Below are 25363 nucleotides of genomic sequence, written 5' to 3' on the forward strand. Positions count from 1 at the left end.
TATATATATATATATGCATGAATATGCTCAACCATATTTTTTTCAAGTATAGGTGCACACAACCGCACAAAATCAAATTATATTCACATAAAAACACACACACTCACGTTCACGAACTCTGGTGAGTGTTGCCATGTTAAACCAAACCCTCAGAGGCAGAGAAGTTAAAGAGATGGGCACTTCTGAGGTTTGAGCTTTTTAAAAAGACATGACCGAGCACCACCATAATTACATGGGCCATAATTTCTATGGCCCAGAACATGTAGGGGCAAAAACCAAAGCAGAAAAAGCAAGCTTTGCATTTAATTCAAAGTCTTTTTTATTTGAAATTCAATTTTAATGTACATTTTATAAATTGAAAGTCAGTTAATTTACTATTATAACTGTTATCATTGCTTGTATGTTTCTTGTAAAAAACAGAAAGGTGTAAAGTGAATCAAACATCCACCTTCATGACTACTACATCTGGAATATTTATTCCTGATATGAATGTTTTTTCCCAAACAGGAATTTGACAATAATTCCAATGGAATGTTGATTAACACCGCAGCTCTTCACATCCTTATCTAACCGGAAATGTTTCCTAGCTTACCTCTTCCTCCTACTCACTTCTTCCTCTACTCCTCCTCTTCCTCTCTGCTTCCAGTGTGGTCTGAGATGTCCACCCACAAATATCAAGACAAATGCACTCAAGTATATCTGCCCACTGTGAGTGACTCATTTAACCTGTTCATGCTGCAGAATCAATGTATGAACTCATCATTACTTGACACTATTTTCAATAGATGGTCTTGGGAGGAAATTTTCAAACAAAACAAAAAAAATGTGAAAAAAGGTTTTCACATTATATATATATATATATATTTTTTTTTTTAAACGTTTGTTCATTATCTTTAATTATATTTTATCCCAGTCTAGCTTTCTAATAAACCTGACATACACTATGAATATTGTTGATTCTGTGACAATTTTTTTATTTTCATCTACACTGTAAAAGGTTGTGACTTGCAATTGTTACTATTTCTACCTGATTTAACCCTTAACAGTTAGGTTTGCTGGTATAAATGAATTTATATAGTTTGGTTCAGTGATGTAAAATAATATTTTTGACTAAATTAAACCAGTTAATTTAGATGTCAGCATTTTAGGTTACCTTTTTATGTATTTTAAGTCGCTTTGGATAAAAGTGTCTGCTAAATGGATAAATGTAAATATTATCTTTACACGTATAAACCCTCACCTCAAATCGATGCAACATTTACTGTGCAATATACTAAAAAGGGTTTACTTATTAGTTCATCAACTGTCCTTAATCAAAACACCATGAATTCAAGGAGTTGTAAGTTTTAGCATTAAGATATGTAAGCAATTTTAAATCTAAACAAATTCAGTGCATGACAAACTCATATAATTAGGACAGTCTTTAGAGGCTTTGAGAGAAATTACAAGGATGTTTTTCCCTTTTTGTTTCTTCCCAAAGGTACAGATGAGGGCAGTTTTCGCATGCATATGATACGAAATTTGTTGGCGTGCATATGATACGCAGTTTTCGCGTACATATGATACACATCTACCCCACAACCCTAAACCTACCCATCGCGTAGCATATACACGCAAAAGTCAATTTTTGAGTATCAATACCACAAGTTTTCGTTTTTATTTGGCGTACTATTTATACGCACTTTCATGAGATTGGGTTGGATGAGGTTACCCTCTTAATTTCAGTGACATGTCCAAACATGACATCATGACCGTTCCTTCAACATGATTTATCTTCCTTGTTTTCCAATTCACACAGCATAAACAAGCGTGGACACTATTCTTCCATTGCATGGATAAAAGGAAAACTGAATACTCTAAAAATCTAGGCTCTTATAATCTTTTGCTTATTGCACTTGGGACAGTGACCCAGTTTAGATAATTGCTCTCTGAAATTTCTGTGGCAACAATTGTTGCCGAAGACTGATAGGAAGAAGATGAGATTTAATTTTAGCTCCAGCTGTGCTGGTATGTCAATCACAAATTCATGAATGATTGGCCAGTAGCTTACAGGACAAAGATGTGCTGCGTATCCTCTGTCAATTCAACAAAGTATACACGATGTCATCCATAGAGAGGAAATGCTGAACAAATGTGTATGTGTGTAAAGAAACAGCCAGGTCAATCGTCACAAGCCCACATGAGCGTACTTGAACTCCACGTGCACATATGCATGCCTACGTATATAAACAGCTCTCTTGAAATGGGGGGTCTCTAGTGTGACGCCCCCTCCCCTGCTGGCTAAATTGATTGCAGATTTCCATGAGCGCAGAGCTGGCTTGTGTATGTGCGTGTGAGGCCCTCAGGAGTCTGGGCGTACAGTCAGAACACATGCGAGAGAGAGAAAAAGGAGGAGAAAAAGAGTGCCGCAGTCCCAATAGGACCCAAAGGAACATCACTCCATGCAGTCTGGAGACCCAGAATCACAGCTGTGGAGTGTGGAGTCAGCTGAGCAACATCTCAGTGAGGGACATTTTCTTGAAAGAACTTCTGTCAGCACCATCAATGTAACAACTGTGGAATATGAGTTAAAATCTAGAATTTTAAAGTGGCATCAAACATCAAAATGTGAAATTTACAATAGACAACATGAATTTAAGTGATTAGTACTTCAGAAAGGGTTCCCCAAAACCTCTGACCAATGAATTTCCATTCCATTTTCCAGTCATCTGCCTGCTCCATAAAAACCACTTTGTTTGTATTATACATTTACTGAATATTTAGAAATTCGCCATTTTTCCAAACTTATCCAGATCTGCAAATTACTAAATAAGCTTTGTTAACAGCTGCTCAGTCCTCATCATCTCCATGAGAGATGCATCATATATCACCAGTATCACTAAAGTCTTTTCACTGTTTTGAGTATCTCAGTTTCATTTTGCTTTGGTTTAATGAATGAACTGCCACAAGACTGAAGTGAGATAACAGACTCCACCCCCACCTCCCATCTAAATCAACATTCTGTTGCCTGGCAAGTGTATTTGTGAACACTAATATGGACTCTAGCTCGATCTGCGCAGTTAAGGAACTTTTCATATGTGTGCTTTTTCTCCCTTGTCTGTCTTGTTTTATTATACAGTCTGGACAGTACTGGATGTCTTGAGTATAGTAAAGCTGTCCCACACAGGAATTTACCTTAAGAGGCCCATTTATTTATGAGACAGAATAGCAAACATTTGGATCAGAATGAGGTGGCCGCTATGCCTGTGCAGACAGATGGACAAACTGCAGCAGGTTGTACTGATGATAAAGCTAATGCTGTGATAAATGAATTCATGTCCATATTTTTACATTTATAATTATTAAGATTTTTTTTTTTACCAATTTTTTTTATTACATTTTCAGGGATTTGGATCAGGCCTGGATCTATTCAAGCGAGTGTGACATACAACACTGAGCCTCCCCTAAGTGCAAAAAGGAGTGCAGCACTCAGAAAAAGCATTAGGACTGAATCCAGGTGCGTGATGAAACCAAAGCCTTCATATTTTTCCAACAAAATATCTTTGCAAAGCAACGCTAAAATATTTTTTTAAGATCTGCTGTTTCTCTCTAGCTTTTGATAAAATGTGTGGGGATAATGCTGAGGGAATTGAGGGATTTGGTACCACACAATATCACTGCATCGCCCATTTGCTATCATTCATCTCCCCAGAGGAAGTCCATTCGCTGCCAGTACACTCCTCTAAAAGCTTTCTGATTTACTCAACTGGCCATCGCTGCAGAGCCCTTCTGGAGAGTGAGGAGGAAGCCTGCTCCTTATTAAAACCGTCTTTTTATCGCCTTTTTACAGCTGAGAAAAATAACCACATGTTCCTGAATCTGAGCATTTGAAAGTAAAGGTTTTCACTTGAGGAAAAGAAACACATCGCTCTCTGTCTGCCCTGAAGGTGACTCCATGAATTGCTTCTAGATTCTCTTCCTCCTCTCACTCCCATCACAACGAAGACAATATTTGAACCCCAATTCAGAGGTTTCTTAAATGTTAAAGAGTCTTTCTAATATGCTGATTTGTAGCTCAAGAAACATTTCTTATTACTATCAGTGTTGTGCTGTTTAATATTTGTGTGGGAACTGTGATACATATTTTTAAAAGATTCTTTTATGAATAGAAAATTCAAAAGAACAGCATTTATTTGAAATCTTTCGTATTGTCTTTACTGTCACTTTTAATCACTTGAATGTGCCCTTGCTAAATATAAGTATTAAAATAACATACTGACAACAAACACTTTACTTCATACTTTTTACTATACCCGTTTTATATATTCTGCCGATTTTTTCAGTATTCTTTGATGACTGAAAAAACACACCATTTATTTGAACTAGAAATCTTTTGTAACATTATAAATGCCTTACTTTCACTTTTTAACAGTTTAATGCTTCCTTGTTGAATAAAGTATTAATTTCTTATTAAAAAATCATACTGACCCCAAACTTTTGAACCGTAGTGTGTTTACATATCTTAACTAATTGGCTGCTTTTAAATGCATCTATGAACCTGATATGTGTAGGTCGTATATCTTCCACAACAAGGCAGAAATAACAGGATGAGAGTGAGAAGGAGAGACAGAGAAAGAGGGCAGGTATTTGCCAGATGCTGGACTCAGGATGTCCTGGGCACAAGAGAAGACAGAAAGAGTAACAGAGGAAACACAGGGGCAATTTCCTGTGCTGCCAATAAAATCTAAATCCAAACGAAATGAATTTTTTCCCATCCAGATCTTATTTCCATTTGCATCGGATGTGCTTGAGGATTCATTACTTAATGTATTGGTGTTTACAATTCATTGTCTGTAAGATAAATAATATCTGAGTCCACAGGCCTCGACTGTCTCCTCCTCTCATTCTGAAGAACACCAGGGAGTTTACCAGAAACAAACAAAAAGGAAACATCTTTGGTCTGCCATCCAGTGACCATTTCCCTTCGGTAGACACCACATGCACACTCACAATACACATAGTAAAATCTCCCTATTTCTGTGTCTCCCACATACATAAAAGTCAGTGTGTACTCACCTCATATTTTACCACAATTAATTTTCCGATTGGATCTCATGGGACAAACTTCAGCACAGTGCCAGTATGCCTTTTCCATAATACTAAAGCAAAAGGAAAAGTTGAGGAGGGTTATTATTTTCCCCCTGTCATCTACCTGATTTAAAATACAACTCTGAGATGGCAGGAGGACAGCTGTAGAATCGATGGCTGCAGGTCTGAGCTCAAATGTCAATCCCAAATATGAAGGACTGGACTTTTACATAACAATGACTTTGTTTTGACTGAAGGGAATGACAGATATATAACTATTGCAGATCATAGCCCTTTTCTGTATCGCAACAGTCACAAAATGAGCTTTACTGCCAGCTGTCGTGATCATTTTTCAAGAGTTGTCCACTTAAACACTTGCATGAGATTTACAAACACATCTATGTTTCTATATTTCACCCTAGATGGGTTGTTTGTCTTTTCTTCCGTGCAAACAGACCCTGCAAAACAACATCAGAGTCACTTTCCACTCTCCTAATGACTACCAGCTCTGCCGCTGTGCTTCAAACCTCTCCAAGACTGACCGACTTTCAGATCGGAGCAAAGATTAGAGATCTTCTCTCTGACTCTACAACTCTGTGGTGGTTCTGCAGTGAAAATAAACAGGAATGTGCAAACAAAAGCAAACAAAAATGCACAAAAAAAGTCCAGTGGACAAATAAAGAAATGGGAAGAGCTTTAAGCAGAAGCCCACAGATCCAAAGCCCTCCTTATGCATCTGTCTGCAAAAAGCATGAGTTAGAGAGGCTTATGTAAGCATGTGGTGGAAATATTACCCACCTTCTTCATCCGTTAACACAACACCCCCATCTCATCACCACTGACCTCCGTATGTTCTTTTCTTTGTGCTATTTTATTTCACCCTGAACTCATATAAAGTCACTTTTTGACATGTAGAAGGTTACAACTAATTATTTAAACAAACAAAAATATATTTTTAAAATTTTAAATCAAGATATTAAATTCAATTTTTTTAATGTTTACATATCAGATTCCGTTACAGAAAACAATTCCAGATTATTAGCTGCTAATTTACAATTAATTTCATGACATAAATGATCTCATAACACAAGCAGCTGTGAACTACTGAACCAAGAACCCCTGGTGTAATCCAAAGAATTTCAGTTAAAGAGTCTGTGCCAACCCAGTGCTCACGGCCCAACAAAGAAATCATATCCACAGCAGATGTTTTTTACGAGGACCTCAGTATGCTGCTGTCCAGGTGAAACGTTTCTCCTGTGGAAATCAATTAGAGTCTCTACTCTCCAGATGTGAAACCACTGGCAGGTACTAGTGATTCTTTCTGAGCTCCTATTCATAAGTCTGACCTGTTTTAGGGGATATTGTGGTCTGGAACAAAAAGATGGTGAAACAGGTAGTGGACTCATTTTAACTGTCTGGAATCATCTAGAACCAAGGTCAAGGTCGGCATCTCCTGGATCTAATGTGCTTTTTTGCCAATTGCGGTTTTGCAGTGCTGGGGTTTGTTTGTATCTGCAAGTGATTGACACTCCAAAATGTTGTGGAGAAGAAACACTCAAATAGCATGCAATGCTAAAAATCAACTACAAAAGAACAAAAAATATTGGCAGAGCCTTTGATATGACTCACAAAAAGATCAAATGTGTTCAGGCACTGTGTCATTCCACCATTGTCCTTCACATAACACGGCCATGACTCAGATAGTTGTATTATGACAGGCGTTAAATACAAATTACATGTACTTTTTTAACAATATACTTTATGCTGTTTTATGCAAATTATAAAAATGTAATTTTTGAGGAAAAAAACAACATTGATGAATAACGCAGTACTTGCTCCAGATCACAAACACATCTGTTTGATTTGGTCTAAAAAAAAATTAATAATAAAAATGGACATCAATGTTTCAACAGCCAAATTGCACCTTAATTACAGGAAAACCGCTATTTTTTCAGATATTTGCTTAGATTTTTAAAATAAGGTTGTGTAAGCTAATGAAATCTACCAATGTAGGTTAGGTTTATTCTGTTTTGAAGTGCATTTGCAGCAAACTATTAATTATAGGCCTACAATTTTGGTTTGCATGAATTATATAGTTTGTTTGAAAATTGTATTAAATTTGAGTGAACCCTAAGAAAAAGCAATCACATAATCTTATCAAAAATGCGAAAAAAAAGTAGGCTATACAAAAGTGAATACATTCAGGAAATCAGTCATGTCCTTTGCAGGTTTGAAAAGTCTTACATTGCATTAGCGTAAACTTTCTTACCTTACTGGAGAAGTGGCATCGAACTTTATTGAGCGATGTTCTGGAGTGTTCTGTCCCGAGGACAATTAAGATAGCCTACTCGTACAGACGTATGTCCTTTTGTAAACTTCATAAACTTGTAAATAAATATTGAAGCTATGTCTTGCTCCCAAAGTGATCGCTCAGCCGATGTGCGCGTAATCACTCTCTGTATCTCTATCCTTTGCGCTGGAGAGCGCGCGACCGTGACAGAACCTCGAGACAACCGAGTCGCGAGTGCGCGAGGAGTGAGTGGGCACGCGCTTACGCCTACTGTATTCTCTCCCTCCCAGTGTTTAGTTCTAACTATAGTTTTGTGTCTATTTAACAGTTTGGCATAAAACTGTCATTACAAAACATTATACAATACAATCTTAACATATTTCATGTTTATTGACATTTCCATACACTGTTACACACTATAATGTTAGTAGCCTAATGTTCTGTTGAGATTTATACTGTTGTATGCTTGGGATTCCAGAGACCTCAATGATGTGTTAAAATAATGGGAGTTATTACATAATGAACCTAATAATATTTTTATTTTAATACATTACACTTCCTTTACGTTTAATAAAAATCAGTAGGCAAATGTTATTGAAATATTATCATTTCCCCCTCTATTTTACCACAAAGCATCTGGTAGCCAATGTTGATATTTGAAATCACCAAAACAAACACGCCTCTACCCCAAAAGGGTCTTGCCCCTATTTTGATAGCTCCGCCCCACATATACGTACGCAACCCAGGCAACGATTAGTTCTGTGAAACAAAGCAAAACCAATGTTACACCGTGTCTACACCGGACGTGAGCAGCGCGACGCAACAAATCCCCGACAGAAAACTGCTGCCTGCACTGTAAAAAAAATTCCGTAAAATTTACGGTAAAAAATCGGCAGCTGTGGTTGCCGGAATTTTACCGTAAAAATTTATTATAGCTACAGTAGTTAATTTATCCCTCATTTAGCCTATCCCACGCCATCTCCGTGAGCACATATTAGAAATGTTCACAAGGGATTTTAAACCATTGACCTTAGATTTAGATTTGGAGATTAAATAAAAAATATGATCTGAAACTGAAATACAAGGATTGTCTGTTTTAGGATGGTCTGGAAAGTTAAATTAGGGATTTGGTTAAAAAAAATGGGGGAGTAAAATGGAAAATTCTGGATCTGGAACATCAACAAAGCAGCCCTCTTTCTAAATTACTATTCAGAATGTCTGTTCAAAAATGGCTGGCCAAAAGAAGGCTTTAACAACCATGATTGGTAAGCCATTGCACTGAAGGGTCCGTGAGAATGGTTTCCTGCTGGCTTTAATGATAAGTGATGCTCCAGGACGTATTTCCCCTTCATGCATTGTATTAACAGATAACACTATAAGTTGGGAAATAATCGAGAATGAAGGAAAACAGGGTTTCCGTCTTATTAAAACACTCAGCAAAAGATGGGCTGAGTCAGCATTAGCTTATCATCTGACAGGAACTTCACTTGCACATTGTAGGTCTTGAAATTACCCAGGAGTTCCGAGAACATCTTTAAATAAGTACATAGAAATATTTTTGCATTTCTGAAAATGTCTCAAAAATATTTTATCACTATATTTTATACAACAGTTAGTTCCAGTAAACATGTCATTGAATCGCTCAATCAGTTATATCGTTCGACACTGATTTATTTATTCAAGGAAACACCACTATACTCGTCTAAAACGGCTTAATATTATCTTTTAATAATTACACTTACAGTCAGAACCCGTCGAATAACGAATGTCTATTTAAGAGTTTATCTTATTCATAACAATAATTATTGTATTATATATATTTCGTCTGATTTAATGTCTGTCCAGTCTCAACCGCCAAGTCAAAATCTCGAAAGAGCAAACTTTTACCAAGCCGAAATGCTTCTTATCTAAATAAGATATATCTGAATAATGGTGACCCCTAGTGCTAAAATAAATCACTGCATACCTTCCCCTCCTTTGACTTATGGTCTTTGAACACTTTATTGATTTTCAAACAACTAGCCGTATCTAAAAGATTAAAGCTCTGAACGAGCGTAATAAATCCCAGGTGCTGCAGCACCACGCGATCGACTTGAGGCACATGTTATGCCAAGTAAAGGCTTTGCACCAGTGTACGGAATTTATCAAACGCGCTCTGACGGGGGCACAGTGCTTTTGTGGAACTTCAGGCGATCCATACATCTGCTACTTGCGCAGCGGGGCTAACTTCTATATTCATTCGTCGCATAGTCACCGCTGACACGAGTCAAAATGCGTTTACCTTGGTTTATCATCTGTCTAGCACTGACCGCGTGGCGTGCGGAGGGCAGCGATGTGCTCGAGCTCGACGACTCTGACTTTGAACGGAGCGCAGCCATGCACGAGACTCTGCTGGTGGAGTTCTTCGCACCTTGGTTTGTCCCAGATATTATGTATTTGTTATAATTGTATAAAAGTGCAATTCCAGCTGCAGCCAGGTTGTAGTTTGGTTGTAATTAACTGTTTGTACAGTGACCAGAGCGTAAGCTGGGGTTTTCATGTTCATGTCTGGACTTAGTGAGAACAACAATAGTTGTTAATGCATGAATTTAAATTATGATATATGGATGTGCATGAACCTAAATTATGATGCAAATGCACAATTCTCTAATTTAAACAATAATAAATCCCCGAAACACTGGATTTTACCTGCATTTGCAGTTAAATAGTACAATGCTTTAATGTATCGTTAACATTCCTCATATGATGTTACCACAGGTGTGGGCATTGTCAGAGGCTTGCTCCGGAATACGAGGCTGCTGCCACAAAGCTGAAAGGGACACTGCCTCTGGCAAAGGTGAGGATGGTGATGGACCCACCAGTTCCTATTACCCAGCTCAAATCTTCAGCCTCACTTATGCTACACAGATGACTCAATCTGCAATATTCTGTTTTTATATATTTGTGTAGTAAATGTGTCTCTTTCCTGATGTTTGGTCAGGTTGACTGCACTGTGAACTCTGAGACGTGTGAGCGTTTTGGAGTGAATGGATATCCCACCCTAAAAATCTTCCGCAATGGAGAGGAAGCTGGATCTTATGATGGCCCCAGAACAGCAGGTTGATATTTTGTGTCCACACATACAGTACTGTTCAAAAAGTTTGGAGTTCGTAAGATTTAAAAAAAAAATTTTTTTCTAAAGGTCTCTCATGCTCACCAAGGATGCATCAAAAATACAGCTAATATATAATTAAAAAAATTATTTATTTCTGTGATGGCAAAGCTGAATTTTTCTGATCCTTCAGAAATAATTGTAATTTTGCTGATTTGGTGCTCATGAAACATTTCTTGTTATCAATGTTGAAAACTGTTTTTCCGCTTGATATTTTTGTGGAAATCTATTTTTTTTTAGGATTCTTTGAATCCTGTACAATTATGCATTTCCTTACTGTCACTTTTGATCAATTTAATGCATCTTTACGAAGTAAAATTTTTTTTTTTCTTTCAAATTTTTTTACTGATCCCTAACTTGTCAGTGTGTTTTCATATTGTTTTTGTTTTTTTGGCTATAATTATTTTTGTGATCTGGTCTGAAACAGATGGCATTGTGAGCTACATGAAAAAGCAAGCAGGTCCAAGTTCTGTGGCTCTGCTCAGTGAGGCGGATTTGGATTTTTTTGTCGACAACTATGAGGCCAGTGTGGTGGGTGAGTTGAGTTTGTAAAACCTGCTAAAACATCTTAAATCGCTCCTGCAGCAGAAGCTTAAAACACATCAGATTTGACTTCTGCATTCCTTTTAATCTCTCTTGGAACTGAAGGAAGCTCAAGTTCTCTCCTTTCTTGTTTTGCCCTCTTGTCTCTTTGTTCTTGGCTTTGCTCAGGCTTCTTCTCTGGGGAAGACAGTACAGAGCTTGCAGAGTTTCTGAAGGTCTCCAGTGCCCTGAGGGATAGCTATCGATTTGCTCATTCCACTGATGTGGGAACAGGCCTGAAATATGGGGTAGATGGAGAGTATGTATGACAGAGCATGAAGGAAACACGATCATTATCAGAAACTAAGATCAGTATTTCATGTTTAAGTATATCCCTGATGTTTCTTTTTTCATTTGCTGTCAGAAGTAGTGCTAACCAAAACTAGACTTAGCTCGAAAATTATATAGGCAGAAATAGTTAGGCTCAAATATCATGCCATATGTGATGGCTTAGGTAATTTTAAGGTTAGCTATCCAAAGATGAACAGGTGTAAGGGTTATGCACACCTCACATAAGCTATGAAATGTCAGTTTTAATGACTGAAAATATGAATATTGGGTATATTAAGTAGAGGTCGACCGATTAATCGGCACCGATAGTTGATTGGCGGAACTATCGGTTATCGGCAAAAATCAATGCCGATAGTTTTCCGGGTTGCATCCGTTGCTGGAGTGGCCGAGAAGGGTCCGCTGCCATTATACATTACGAGAGGGGGCTCTAGAGGCAGAAATCACTAACAGCACGTGTTGTTTGTTTTGACAACTGCTTTTTTAAAAATAGCAAAGCTCTGTTTTAGTTTTCGTTTACCATTTTAAAAACTATCGGTTGATTAATCGGTATCGGCCAGTGTGGTCCAACCTAGCTATCGGTATCGGTAAAATCCACTATCGGTCGACCTCTAATATTAAGATAAACTGTACATTTTTAAATGTCTAAAATATTTTGAGCTTTTTCTTCTCTACCTTTTCCTTTCAGGTGTGTTCTGCTGTTTCGTCCCCCCCATTTAAACAGCAAGTTTGAGGACAATGTGGTGAAATACACAGAATCCATTTCTATTTCCTCTCTCCATACATTCATCAGAGACAATGTGTAAGTTTCTTTTATGCTTATATATTTTGTGGATGATTGATTAAACAGTTTGAACTCCACTTAAAAATGCAATTTGATTTATTGTGATTGTGATTCTTGGTCTTGTTGTTTTCATCTTGCTTTGCTTTTAGATTTGGTCTCTGTCCACATTTAACTGCAGAAAATAGGGACATTCTGAGAGGAAGTGATCTGCTTACAGCATATTACAATGTAGATTACTTACGAAATCTCAAAGGCACAAACTACTGGAGGAACAGGTGAGCACCCAATCGTTGGAATATCAGTGGAATCGTTCTCTTTATATCTGTTCATTTTTGTCTGTCTCTTTCAGGATAATGAAGGTGGTGACACAGTTCCAGGATCGGGGTCTGAGTTTTGCAGTGGCAGATCGACAGGAGTTCCAGGATGAGCTTGAGGAGGAGTTTGTTTTGGGTTCGTCTGAGGGAGGTGACATTCCCCTCGTCACCATCCGGACAAGAGAGGGTCACAAGTACTCCATGCAGGAAGAATTCACGTGAGTTTTGCAACACACTAGACTAGTTTCTATACCCAGAGCTTTTCTGCTTACACCCAGTAAGACATAATTAATAGACTCGAGAAAAGTCCAAAAGACTTTAGAACTTCATTCTGTGTTTGGTTCTGTAGGTGAGATGGCAAGTCCTTGGAGAGGTTCCTGGAGGATTACTTTGCAAAAAGATTGAAACGATATGTGAAATCTGAGCCTGTTCCAGAGTCCAACGATGACCCTGTCAAGGTACATGGACCCATAAAGGTTTTTTTTTTTTTAATGTTTTCTGGTATTCATCATGTATGTGGTTTCACAGGTTGTGGTTGCAGACACATTTGATGAGATTGTGAATGATCCAGAGAAGGATGTGTTGGTTGAATTTTACGCTCCCTGGTGTGGCCATTGCAAGAACCTGGAGCCCATATACAAGGAGCTTGGAGAAAAGGTTTGTTAACACAATGTGTATGTATATATATAAAGCATTTTTATCAGGGGTTAGGGGTTTGAAATTGGTAAGAATTTTTTTTTTTTAATGTTTTTGAAAGAAGTCCGTTATGCTCACCAATCCTACATTTATTTGATCAAAAACATGGTACAAATACTAATACTGCTAAATATTAGTTATGTTATTACAATTCAAAATAAATGTTTTTTTAATATATTTAAAAATGTAATTCATTCTGTGATGGCAAAGCTGAATTTTTGGCATCTGTTACTCCAGTGATCAGTGTCACATGTTCCTTCATAAATCATTTTAATATGCTGATTTGGTGCTTAAGTAACATTTCTTTTTTTTTAATCAATGTTGAAAACAGATGTGCTGCTTAACATTTTTGTGGAAACCATGATATATTTTTTTCCAGGATTTTGTTTTCTGAATAAAAAGTTCAAAAGAACAGCATTTCAAATAGAAATGTCTTCACTCTTTACTCTATTAATTCTTGCTGAATGAAATGAGATGAATGTTTTATTTTATGTGTGTCTTAGCTCTCTGGGGACCCCAAAATTGTCATTGCTAAAATGGACGCCACAGCTAATGATGTGCGCCCAAATTATTATGTCCAAGGGTAACATTCTGTCTCTTTTTATGTCTTTGATCTATTAATAGTTCATTACAACAAACATTCTGTGACATTCAGCTGTTTTTCTTCTTGATTCTTTTTTATTTTTGGATTTGTTTGGCCCAAACTGCAGATTTCCAACCATTTACTTTGCGCCCTCTGGACAAAAAGACCAGCCACGGCGATATGAGGTGAATATCATCATACACAAGTGTGCACACACACACATATACACAGACAAATTACTACAATGTTACTTAAATGTTTTTGTCCCATAGGGTGGTCGTGAGGTTAGTGACTTCATCACCTATCTGAAGAAAGAGGCCACAAATCCGCTCATCTTAGACGAGTCAAGGGATGAACTGTAAACAAACAATAAGATGCTGAATTTAACAGGTGGAGAAATGCACAAATCCACTTAGCCAAATATGTCACTCGCAGCTATTCATGACCATCAGTTGGGATCATCGATGCACATGATAAAATGTATCACTTGTAAAATGTTAGTCAGTACACTACTGGATACATAAGGAATGTAGTTTATAGTTAAAATACTGTTTTTGCATCAGTTATTTATCAATCTGCTGCCAAGTTGCCTCGGTGTTCTTTTATTCCATCTTTCGTAACAAAATGCACTGCATATGAGAAATATGCTAATTTCCTGTCTCTTTATTTAAAGAGAGACTATTTATAGGTCACTTATAACATACATGTTACTGTAGCATGCTAAAGTGTTCCACTGACTGAATGCTTTTACGTTAAGTTTGTACCTCACTCCTGACTGCTGGCTTAGTTTACAAAATGTTGAAATTCTTTACTGCATTGGTACGATAGTTACACAATCTCTTCATAGTCCCTTCAGATATTACTATAAAACTTTGTTTCAAGTCTACAGGATGTGTTAGAGATTCTGTAAGCAGCTGATGACTGTGCAATAGCAGTCTGTGAAAAGAATTGGGGTACCTCTCCTACCTCCGTACGTCTGTCATGTCAAGTCAAATGTCTGTAAGGGCTTATCTTGGATCGCTTCCTCCATCCATACATGTGAGGACATGAGACGTTAACAGCTGCTCCCAGCCCTAGTGATCTTTTACAAGTTTGACACTTACTACTTTAACCGTTTATGTAATCCAAAAGGGGAGTGTTTTGTGTTTGCAGTCATAATAAAGGAATGGACAGACACCTGATTGTGTGTGTATTGTAGCATATTTTTGTTCTATATTTGTGGTATTGTTCTAAAGGTTACATAGTAAAAGCCTTTAAAAAAAAAAAGTTACATAGCTTTTTTGTTTGTTTAAATTTTATAATCCAAAAGCAGTTGTACCTAAAATATACGGTAATTTGAGATATATTTAATTAATAATACTAATATTAAAAGTACATTCATGTTGTAGAACTTAAGTTTGAGTGTTTTTTTAATAATACCTTATATGGTAATTTAACCTCGTTAACCATTTTAGAGTTTTTGCTGTAATATTTGTCCTTTTTTTTCCTCATTAAAAATGTTTTATGTAAACGTGAGGAGTTTTATATATATATATATATATATAAATTTTTTTTTTATAAATATAAACTATTTTTAGATAATATAAAATAGTATAATTGTTTAACAAAATATAGATTTTGCTTTTTTTGGATGTAAATCTGAAACTGAGCGTTTAATTATTTGTAAGTAAAATGTAAGTTTTTATCTAGGAAATATTCATCTCGACAGCTATTACAGGATTCTTTCGAGAACTTTTCAGTTCCGCTCGAGTCTACACCCACCCACAAGCGTTGCTGGACTTTCTTTGATTGGTGGAGATATGTGCATGTCAAAGGCGTCTCATTTGCCTATTGGTTCAGTGTGTGCCTGAATCCCCAGCCACGCCTGGTTCGTCCTCTCCTCTCGCCGTTGTGCGCGTTATCCGGTATCGGTGATCTAAACCACGCCGCAAACATGATGGGCCGACCGGTTCTCGTGCTTAGTGAGTGCTTATTTCATTATTCCATCTGTAAATGCGTAAGTGTAGCTTTCATATGACCCGCCGCTGAATTTGGTAACAGTTTGAATAAGAGTTTTATTCATGCAGCGGTGCTAGAATGCTAAGCTAACTAGTGTGGCACGGGGGCCTCGCGTGTCTGACAAGCTCATGTCAGTGTTCAGATTAGTCATTGTGTTATCCTCGTAGCTAACATTGCTTATTAATAGTAATATAATTTAAGGCATTCCACCACAAGTTACACAGTCAATAATAAAACTAGCGCTGCTCAGATCTCAGTCATGTGCTGTCTTTATGGGCCAGTCGATTCTGTCTAACGGAGATGTTAAAGTAATGAATTAGTTAGCATCAGGCTAACGGCACAGAGGGTGTGCTGACCAGAGCTGCACCCTGTTCATCTTTAGGAGTAGACCGATAACATATTTGATATTTTCTCAGTTAGCATGTGCTAAATATTCTATTATTTGAAATAATTGCATTTTCTAAACGAGTAAAATAATTGGGGTTCATCATATTAAACTGATTTAATCCACACTGGCTCTATTTTTGCTCATAACAGGTCAGAACATCAAGAGAGAATCTGGACGGAAGGTCCAGATAGGAAACATCACTGCGGCTAAGGTGGGTCTGTTATTATTATTATTATTATTGTTTTCCTCTTGATAGACATGTCAGATGAGACAAAAATCACTTACTTGCTGCTTCATCTTTTCTTTTCAGACCATAGCTGACATCATCAGGACATGTCTGGGACCAAGGGCTATGATGAAGGTGGGTTTCTGACGTTCAGACCACTCTTATGTTTTAGTGCATTGTCTATTGTAAGAAAATATGAAAGATATGATATTTCTCTAGAAAGATGTATGATGAAATGATTTGTTCTCTGTGCGCAGATGCTTCTGGATCCAATGGGTGGGATCGTCATGACCAATGATGGCAATGCCATTCTGAGAGAGGTGATCATGAACTCTGAATTGTTAAATAAAATGAATGCTTTGTATTTATTGAATATTGATATAATATTCTCTCTTTTTTGGTGGCTTTCAGATCCAGGTCCAGCACCCTGCTGCCAAGTCCATGATTGAGATTAGCCGCACACAGGATGAGGAGGTTGGAGATGGGACCACCTCTGTAATTATTCTGGGTGAGAGTCATCTGTGTTCTCACTGGTGTAGGATTAAATGTATTCTTGAGTAATAACTTTTCTAATTTAGTAATATAAAATAATTATTATTAATAATAGGTGTCAGGTGTCTAACATTTGTTCAATAGCATTTGAAGTGCTCAAATCCTAACGTGTCATTCTGTGTACAGCGGGTGAGATGCTGTCGGTGGCTGAGCATTTTCTGGAACAGCAGATGCATCCTACCGTGGTGATAAGTGCATACAGACAAGCTCTGGATGACATGTTGAACATACTCAAAGACATCAGGTAATCACACATACCACCAGTTTAATTCTTCTCTGTGAGCTCTCAATCAATAAAGGAGTAGTTCACCCAAAAATAAAAATTTGCTGAAAATTTACTCACCCTCAGGCCATCTAAGTTGTAGATGAGTTTGTTACTTCATCAGAACGGATTTGGAGCATTTCATCACTTGTTCACCAGTGGAACAGCTGATAAAAGCACAACTCCAGTTCGACAGTTAGCATCTTGTGAAGCGAAAAGCTGCGTGTTTGTAATAAATCCATCATTAAGACATTTTTAACCTCAAACCGTTGCTTCTGGATAAAATACAAGTCTTCTATCCATAACATTGCTTTCTCCAGTGAAAAAGTCATTTCGTCAGAATCAGGAGAGAAACAGTTCTGGATTTTTATATAAGAGGACAACAGAGCATTCACTTTTTCACTGGAGGATTAACTCATATTTTGCAAAGGTTTAAAGTTAAAATGCCTTAATGATGGATTTGTTTCTTATAAACAAAAGATTTCCACTTCACGACATTAATTGATGGACTGGAGTAGTGTTGCTTTCGTCAACGAAAATTATGACTAAATATCGTCGTCAACGAACCTTTATTACGTGACGAAAACGAGACGAGACGAAAATGCTGGTCATGTGACGATGACTATAATTAAATGTACAATTTTACAATAGACTAAATGTCATCAGTTTTCGTAGACTAAAACTAGACTAAAATGCTCAGACTTTTAGTTGACTAAAACTTGACTAGACTAAAAAGAGTATGAACGTGACTAAAACTAATAAAAACTAAAATGACAGTTTCACACAAAGACTAGACTAAAACTAAAATTAAAACAGGCCGCCAAAAACAACACTAGACTGGAGTCGTATGGATTGTGATGTTTTTATCAGTTGTTTGGACTCTCATTCTGACGGCATTTTTAATTTTGGGTGAAATTTCCTTTTCCATTCCTTTAAGCTGCTGAGTTTTATCGGTGGATTGTTAAGGTGGATGCTTGGCTATAGTGGGCTGAGATGTTTCAGTGCTCTGCAGTCTTATAGTTTTTCTACTTCTTCCTCGACCTCATAGCACTCCAGTAGACGTGAATAATCGTGACATGATGTTGAAGATAATAAACTCTGCCATCAACACCAAAGCGCTCAGCCGCTGGTCCACCTTGGCCTGTAACATTGCTCTAGATGCTGTCCGTACTGTTGAGCTGGAGGAAAACGGACGCAAGGAGATCGACATTAAGAATTATGCCAAAGTCGAGAAGGTAGGACACTGTCTAAAGAATTTTCCATTTTTCTCTCGAAGGTAACCTGAAATTAAAATAAACTGTATATATTCTTACTTAGTTTTACTGTGTATGTGCACAATTTTTAAATGTAATTCCAGAATGTTTTTCCCCAGATATCTTTAATCATAATAAAATGACTTGCATTTTATCAGATTTATACGATGGCAGAGAGAGAGCTCGCAAATGAAAAACACATGCAAATAGAATAAACACCAGCAAATTAAGAAAACCTCTTCATCAGTTTGACAACACATGTGCTGCAAATACACATACAACATGACCAAATACGGAAACATGCTGCAAATACTCGCAACACAACCAAATACAGAAACACGCTGCAAATACGTACAGACCACATCAAAAATGTTTAAGGGAACCACAAGCGACAAACCTGGCTGGGACATGCTTATCAATGTCAACTCTGAAAGGTGAGAGTTTTGTTTATTTTAACATCCTGATATGATATATGATTCCTTAGCATTTTGGATATTATTAGCCTACATAAGCTGACGAAATACACAATTACTGTAACTGAAACATTATGTAAGGTGGCTAACTTACTTTTACAACTTCCCTTATGAAAATTAACCATGGTTTTACAAAAAAAAACATGGTTACTATAGTTTAACTATGGTAACCACAGGTTAACCATGGTTTTGCTACACTAACCATAGTTTAACCATGGTATTTCTACAACTGTGGTTATGCAAATGGTAATCAATAGGTCAAAAAACATGGTTACTACACTTTTACTATAATAAAACCATGGTTAATTTTTGTAAAGGGAAGTTTAAAAAGTTAGCCAGCTTACATAATGTTTCACACCCCTTGAAACGTTGTGGGCTGTGCTACTTGCAACTCTTTTCTGTATTTGGTCGCGTTGTGTGTGTTTGCAGCACATTTCTGTATTTGGTTGTGTTCTGAGTATTTGCAGCGCGTTTCTGTATTTTGAGTATTTAAAGAACACGTGTTGGCAAACTGATGGTGTTTTCTGAATTTGCTGGTGCTTTCTATTTGCATGTGTTTTCTTAAAGGTGGGGTAAGCGATTTTTCAAAAACGCTTTAGAAAACTGATTCGGGCCGAGCGCGTTGAGCTCTCTCGGCCACTGTAGATAAGGCTATTTTTGATGTCACTTGAGTTGTGTGGACAATTGGATAATATTAACCAATATACAAAATACATGATCCAATTCATTCTCAATGGAGAAAATTAGGACCTGCAGTTCATGTTGTCTTTAAACTGATCAAATGTTAAGCAATACCTAATTGCACTTTTTGTGTGTGAATAGGTGCCTGGTGGCTTCATTGAGGACTCATGTGTGCTGAGGGGGGTGATGGTAAATAAGGATGTAACTCATCCCCGTATGCGAAGACTCATCAAGAACCCCAGAATTGTTCTGCTGGACTGCTCTCTGGAGTACAAGAAGGGTGAGAGTCAGGTGAGGTGTTGTCTGAATCCACAATCTTCCTCTGAATGCCTAACATCTAAAACACTGACCTTTGGCCTCTCGCTCCTCTCAGACTGATATTGAGATCACTCGTGAGGAAGACTTCGCCCGCATTCTGCAGATGGAGGAAGAGTACATCCAGCAGATCTGTGAAGACATTATTCGTCTCAAACCTGACCTGATCTTCACTGAAAAGGGCATCTCTGGTACATATGAGCACTCGTGCAGTCATGTGTTTATGAGAAGCAATGGTGGTCTTTTTTTAGATCATGTGAGTTGTATTAAATTGTCATCTCTCTAGATCTGGCTCAGCACTATCTGATGAAAGCAAACATCACTGCAATCCGTCGTGTCAGAAAGACGGACAACAACCGTATTGCAAGGTGCAGAAATATGTGCTTTTGTCAATACATTTGAATTTTTCTTGTGTAGTTGATTGCATCAGTGGTTATTTTGTCAGATGTGCATGCACAAAATATAAAACAATTTTTGTTCTTAATTCCAAGGTTCCCAGTCATTGGCAAACCTGGAAATAATAGGAAATTTAAAATGTGAAAATCTTGAAAATTAATCTTAAAATGTTTATCATGGCAATGTATTTAGTGGATATAAATTGTATTTATATATGCCTAGATATTGCGTGTGTAGTGTAATGGTGTTTGATTTGTGAGTGACAAACTTTAAGAATTTATTCTTTTTAATGAATTTGGCAAAATGCTTTACAATTTGACTTGAATGATTCATTAGTGAATGGTTATTAGTGTTATTTTAGTATTTATATGCTATTATAGTTTTTATTAATGTTTTAAATAAGCTTTTATTTTTCTTTTCATTCTCCATTTTAATAATTTAAGTTGTAGTTTTATTTGCTTGTCATTTTTATTCTCTTATATTTTTATCTTTTATTTTATTTCTAGAAGTTTTAATACTTCAACTTAAACATTTCATTTTTAAAATGTTATAATTAAGTTTGTAATATATTTTATTCAGCATTTTTTAATTACATAAATCAGTAAGGTTTTTTTCTCTTCTTTTTTTAAGTTAACTGATACTCTCTACTTCTGCTTGTCTAGAGCATGTGGTGCACGTATTGCCAGCAGAACAGATGAGCTCCGTGAAGAGGATGTGGGTATGGGAGCTGGCCTATTTGAAGTGAAGAAGATTGGCGATGAGTATTTCACCTTTGTGACAGAGTGCAAAGACCCCAAAGCCTGTACCATTCTGCTTAGAGGAGCCAGCAAGGAGATCTTAGCGGTGAGAAAAGACCGGGAGAGGGAACCAAAGAGATGAAGAGACTGGGGCCACTGTTAAAAATTTATGACTATGCAATGCTCGGAGGAAGATTAATGAGAATGTTTTTTAATCATTATAAAGAGTCTCACAAAGGTCTCTACAGTGAGATAATTCAACAGGCCATTTGTTGAATGTTTGATCAGCTCAGCCAGAGTTCTCTGGTATCAGGGGATTTTGCGCAGGTTAATTGACTTGTCACTGTTTGACTGATGATCTTTCTCAGGAAGTGGAGCGAAACCTGCAGGATGCCATGCAGGTATGTCGAAACGTCCTGTTGGACCCGCATCTGTTGCCAGGCGGTGGAGCAGTGGAGATGGAGGTGTCCCATCGGCTGACGGAGCGTTCGCGAGCGCTGACTGGTGTAGAGCAGTGGCCGTATCGCGCTGTGGCTCAGGCCCTGGAGGTCATCCCACGTACACTCATCCAGAACTGTGGAGCCTCAGCAATACGTGTGCTCACGTCCCTTAGGGTAAGTTGATTCAATAGCACAGTTCTTGTATTTTTATCTCAGTATGTTGCTGCTTCTCTTGAGTAACTTGAGTAACAGCATTTCAGTTGACATTAATGTACAGCTGCACAATTAATCGAATTTCTAATCGTGATTTCAATTACGAGTGCCACAATTACTTAATCATTCAAAGCAGCAATTAATCGTTTAAAGTCCACTTATGTCTATTTTCTACAGGTTATCTTAAGGGTTTTTCCATTGTTTTAATTTTAGTTTTAGTGTAACATTATAATACCATGCATATTTTAACTTTTTTTTATTTAAAGAATACAATCCAAAGTATAGTTGATATTTGAGTCTTAATACTATAGAAAAGCAATAAGTTTTTCAGTTAGTGTTTTCAGCTTGTTTATTTTCATATAAAAATATGGCATGCAATGGCTTCAAACAATAGTATAAACATTTGTCAATTGTGATGATCGTAATTAATAATCGCAATTACAATTTCAAGGAAATAATCGACAATTATGATTTTTGTCATAATCGTGCAGCCCTACGTTAATGTTTCTCATCTCTTTTCCAGGCCAAGCACACACAGGAGGGCAACACCTCGTGGGGTATCAATGGTGAGACAGGAACTCTTGCTGAAATGGAGCAGCTGGGGATCTGGGAACCGCTGGCAGTTAAAGCCCAGACATACAAAACTGCAGTTGAGGTAAAAAGGCTTATTCACTGAGGAAAAACTGCTTTAGACTCCAGGAGGAAGATTTTTCTTATGACTGTTAATGTTTTTTTCTCATTTTTTTTCTTAGACGGCCATCCTGTTACTGCGCATTGATGACATTGTTTCTGGTCACAAGAAGAAGGGAGATGATCAGGCGGGTGGTGCACCGATGGAGGACAAGGAGTAGAGGAACAGGAAATACAGAGGATGAAGGAACAAGAGTTCGGAAAGGACAGTAGTACAGCAAATGAATAGTAAATTTACACAAGCATTTATTTGTGCAAAACTCCATTCTCCAACACAATGTTCTCATCAGAAAACCATTTGCACTGTTGCTTTGTGTTGTGTCATTAGGCCAGAAGCTTCTAGGCCCCACTTTTTTTTTCCTCACTGGCAAATGAAACAACTCTGGATTGGATTAGGATGTTTGTGCTATTATCCCTGTGCTTTGCTTTGTATTTCCTACCAGTGATAAATTTCAATATCAGACCATGTTGTGTTGAGTTTTTTCTGTGCTGAACCCCCTTGAATTGAATATAAATTAAGGTACTTTTTTTCAAAACACCTTGGTAGTTTACTATGTTTACGTAATTAAAATTTTTCACGGAAGCTGTAACATTTGCAAACTCCCCCCAGAAAGGCACACGGAACACTTAACAGTTAAAAAATGTATACATGCATTAAAATTCAACTCCCATTTTCCCAAATGCAACACTTTACAATTAGGTTCAGTTTGTTAACATTTATGTATTAGGTATGCACCTACATTAATGCTGTTCATTGTTCATTTTTATTTATAAATATTCATAATAAATTAATACAAATGTTAATGCATTTAGTATATGTAGAAATGAGCATTAAATGCTAACATAAAACAGCATTGACCAAAACTTTGCTGTAAATCTTGGTTAGAGACCCTTACTGTAAAGTTACCAGCTGTTTCTGTATTAAAAAAATGTTAGATATTTTGTCAAATGTCATATTGAGGCGCCTGGCATGAACAGAAACACATGCCACTTTAACAACATATAAAGATGTTTCCTGCTGTCAAATGCAGCATTTTTATGAAATATATGCAAATATATTTAAGATAACGCACGCACAAACAAACAAAAAATACAGTAGAATAAATTGTATTTATAAAGCATCACCCTTAGAATATTGTACGCTTGTATTTTTCATTTCTTTATCATGCACAGATAACCGACAATACTTGAGTCCAGTGGAAGTGTTCAGATTTTCTAAACTTCAAACAATCTAGGAGGAAAGACCACCCATAAATTACATGACGATCAGTTCATCTGCAAGTCTGTACAGGTTTATTGTCATTTAACAGTATTTCGGATGCTAAGACGATTCAGTATTTGGATTTCAGCACCACCAAAGTTGCATGTGCAGTTTTGGCTATGCTGAATGGCACACAGACCTAATCTGTCACCAGTCCTTGCCTATAGACAAAATACATTCAAATGTACCCAGATTATCAGTCATGGGTTGCAATATCCAGCATTCAGTATGCCACAGATTTGTGTTCATGAGAGAGACGAGGATGTCACCCCTGGGCTCGTTCTCCTGTCTCTGGGTCCACTCCACTGTCCAGATCTGACATAAAAATAGAACATTGCATCAAAAATAACTTTCTTTTTTTTTATCAGGCATATAAAAGAATCACTTGACACAACCATGGTCTGCTTCTCTTACCCATGATTGTGTCACTGGAGGACAGGCGGCACTGCTGGACTGCATACCCTGAACCAGTTGGTGGATCCATATCTGTGTCCATGGCTGCTCAGATGGCAGGGGAAACAATGGGTTTAATAACTTAATACCATACATGCATAGCAATAGCTCACAATCAGTGGTGTAATGTAACAAAGTAATAATACTTCGTTACAGTACTTAAGTATATTTTGGGAGTATCTGTACTTTACTTGAGTTTTTATATTTCAGCCAACTTTTACTTTACTACATTTCCTAATTAAAATGTATACTTTTACTCCGATACATTTCCCCGAAGCATATTCATTACTTACTACAAAATAGTCAGAAGAACACGGACTGCAGAAAAGCAGGTTTGACGAATCAGTGGTCTGGCGCTTGCAAGTTAAGCCCTATTCGCACGGGATTAGTATCTGGGGACCTTGTGTGATTTTGAAATTACCCCCCTACCATTATCAAGTAAGCTATACCACCAAATCACACACAGATTGCACGCACGTTGATTTATTAGTCTATTAATCGGTTGAATCTCAATGACTCACTCATTAACAGTCACTTGCTGTCACCTACTGGCGGTTTTAATTTCACATTTCGACAATTTTTTTAATGTTTTAAATCATTTCAAATAACAGTAATCAGCGTTTTATGTTAAAAACAAAACATTATTTATTCATCTGTGACTGCAGGTTAAATGCATCCATGTCCCCTCTGAAATAGGCCTACATTAAACTGTGTAAATACATCTAAATGCTATTTCAGATGCAGATTCCAGAAATGTTTTCTTGCGGGTTTTACATGATTTCGGCCTCTGTGCTCGAGGTCCGAGGCTATTAGCCCCGCCTGGCTCGCTGTAAGCCCCGGCTCGCACTGGCCAGTGTAAAAGCGGCTAATGGGTGAAGATGGCAGAAGACTGTACATGCGCGAGATGGAAGTATGCGCATCTTGTAATGGCATTAAGAGTTTACATATAGTCCTGTTGTGTCTAATATGAATAGACCCAAGCTATTCACAGATATTGCCAGATAATCACTTAAATGATCACCTCACTGGATGCAACGAATGCCTCGTTTATAAAGTGCGAAAACGCAGTTTGAATTTGGCAGTGATGTGACGTCACCGAACGTTCTAAATCCCATATGTGGGACCGTACTCCCAGGGGCACGGAAATAAAAATCCCATATGTGGGACCGTACCGCTTAACAGGTTAACTACGAATTTTCCCTCAATAAATTCCTAATTTGCTGCTTATTAATAGTTAGTAAGGTAGTTGTTAAGTTTAGGTACTGGGTAG

At 37.3% G+C, this 25363-nt stretch overlaps 3 protein-coding genes across 3 annotated transcripts in view; 2 read left to right on the plus strand and 1 right to left on the minus strand.

The window, feature by feature from the left end:
• The window catches only part of LOC107732476 (platelet endothelial aggregation receptor 1-like), a 33691-nt gene extending 26109 nt beyond the window's left edge, over nt 1-7582 (minus strand). The window contains exon 1 of the mRNA XM_016543821.1: nt 7337-7582. The gene's annotated coding sequence lies outside the window, so the exon portion shown is untranslated. The remainder of the gene's footprint in view (nt 1-7336) is intronic.
• A 1780-nt stretch (nt 7583-9362) lies between these two features.
• LOC107732473 (protein disulfide-isomerase A3-like) lies at nt 9363-14931 on the plus strand. Its single transcript, XM_016543812.1, has 13 exons — nt 9363-9771; nt 10115-10193; nt 10338-10455; nt 10936-11043; nt 11220-11349; nt 12067-12180; nt 12312-12437; nt 12512-12694; nt 12826-12934; nt 13005-13133; nt 13676-13755; nt 13883-13940; nt 14028-14931. The coding sequence occupies exons 1-9, from the start codon at nt 9629-9631 to the stop codon at nt 12827-12829; spliced, it is 1005 nt and encodes a 334-aa protein (XP_016399298.1). The 5' UTR covers nt 9363-9628; the 3' UTR covers nt 12830-12934; nt 13005-13133; nt 13676-13755; nt 13883-13940; nt 14028-14931.
• A 662-nt stretch (nt 14932-15593) lies between these two features.
• LOC107732470 (T-complex protein 1 subunit gamma-like) lies at nt 15594-22842 on the plus strand. The gene is made up of 14 exons (XM_016543806.1): nt 15594-15716; nt 16291-16352; nt 16452-16502; nt 16625-16687; nt 16779-16875; nt 17046-17163; nt 18230-18416; nt 19730-19879; nt 19962-20094; nt 20190-20271; nt 20962-21142; nt 21405-21650; nt 22213-22344; nt 22442-22842. The coding sequence occupies exons 1-14, from the start codon at nt 15689-15691 to the stop codon at nt 22538-22540; spliced, it is 1629 nt and encodes a 542-aa protein (XP_016399292.1). The 5' UTR covers nt 15594-15688; the 3' UTR covers nt 22541-22842.
• Nucleotides 22843-25363: the final 2521 nt, after the last annotated feature.

The sequence above is a fragment of the Sinocyclocheilus rhinocerous genome, unplaced genomic scaffold, assembly GCF_001515625.1.
Source record: "Sinocyclocheilus rhinocerous isolate Xijiao unplaced genomic scaffold, SAMN03320098_v1.1 scaffold3081, whole genome shotgun sequence".
In the NCBI taxonomy this organism is placed as follows: domain Eukaryota; kingdom Metazoa; phylum Chordata; class Actinopteri; order Cypriniformes; family Cyprinidae; genus Sinocyclocheilus; species Sinocyclocheilus rhinocerous.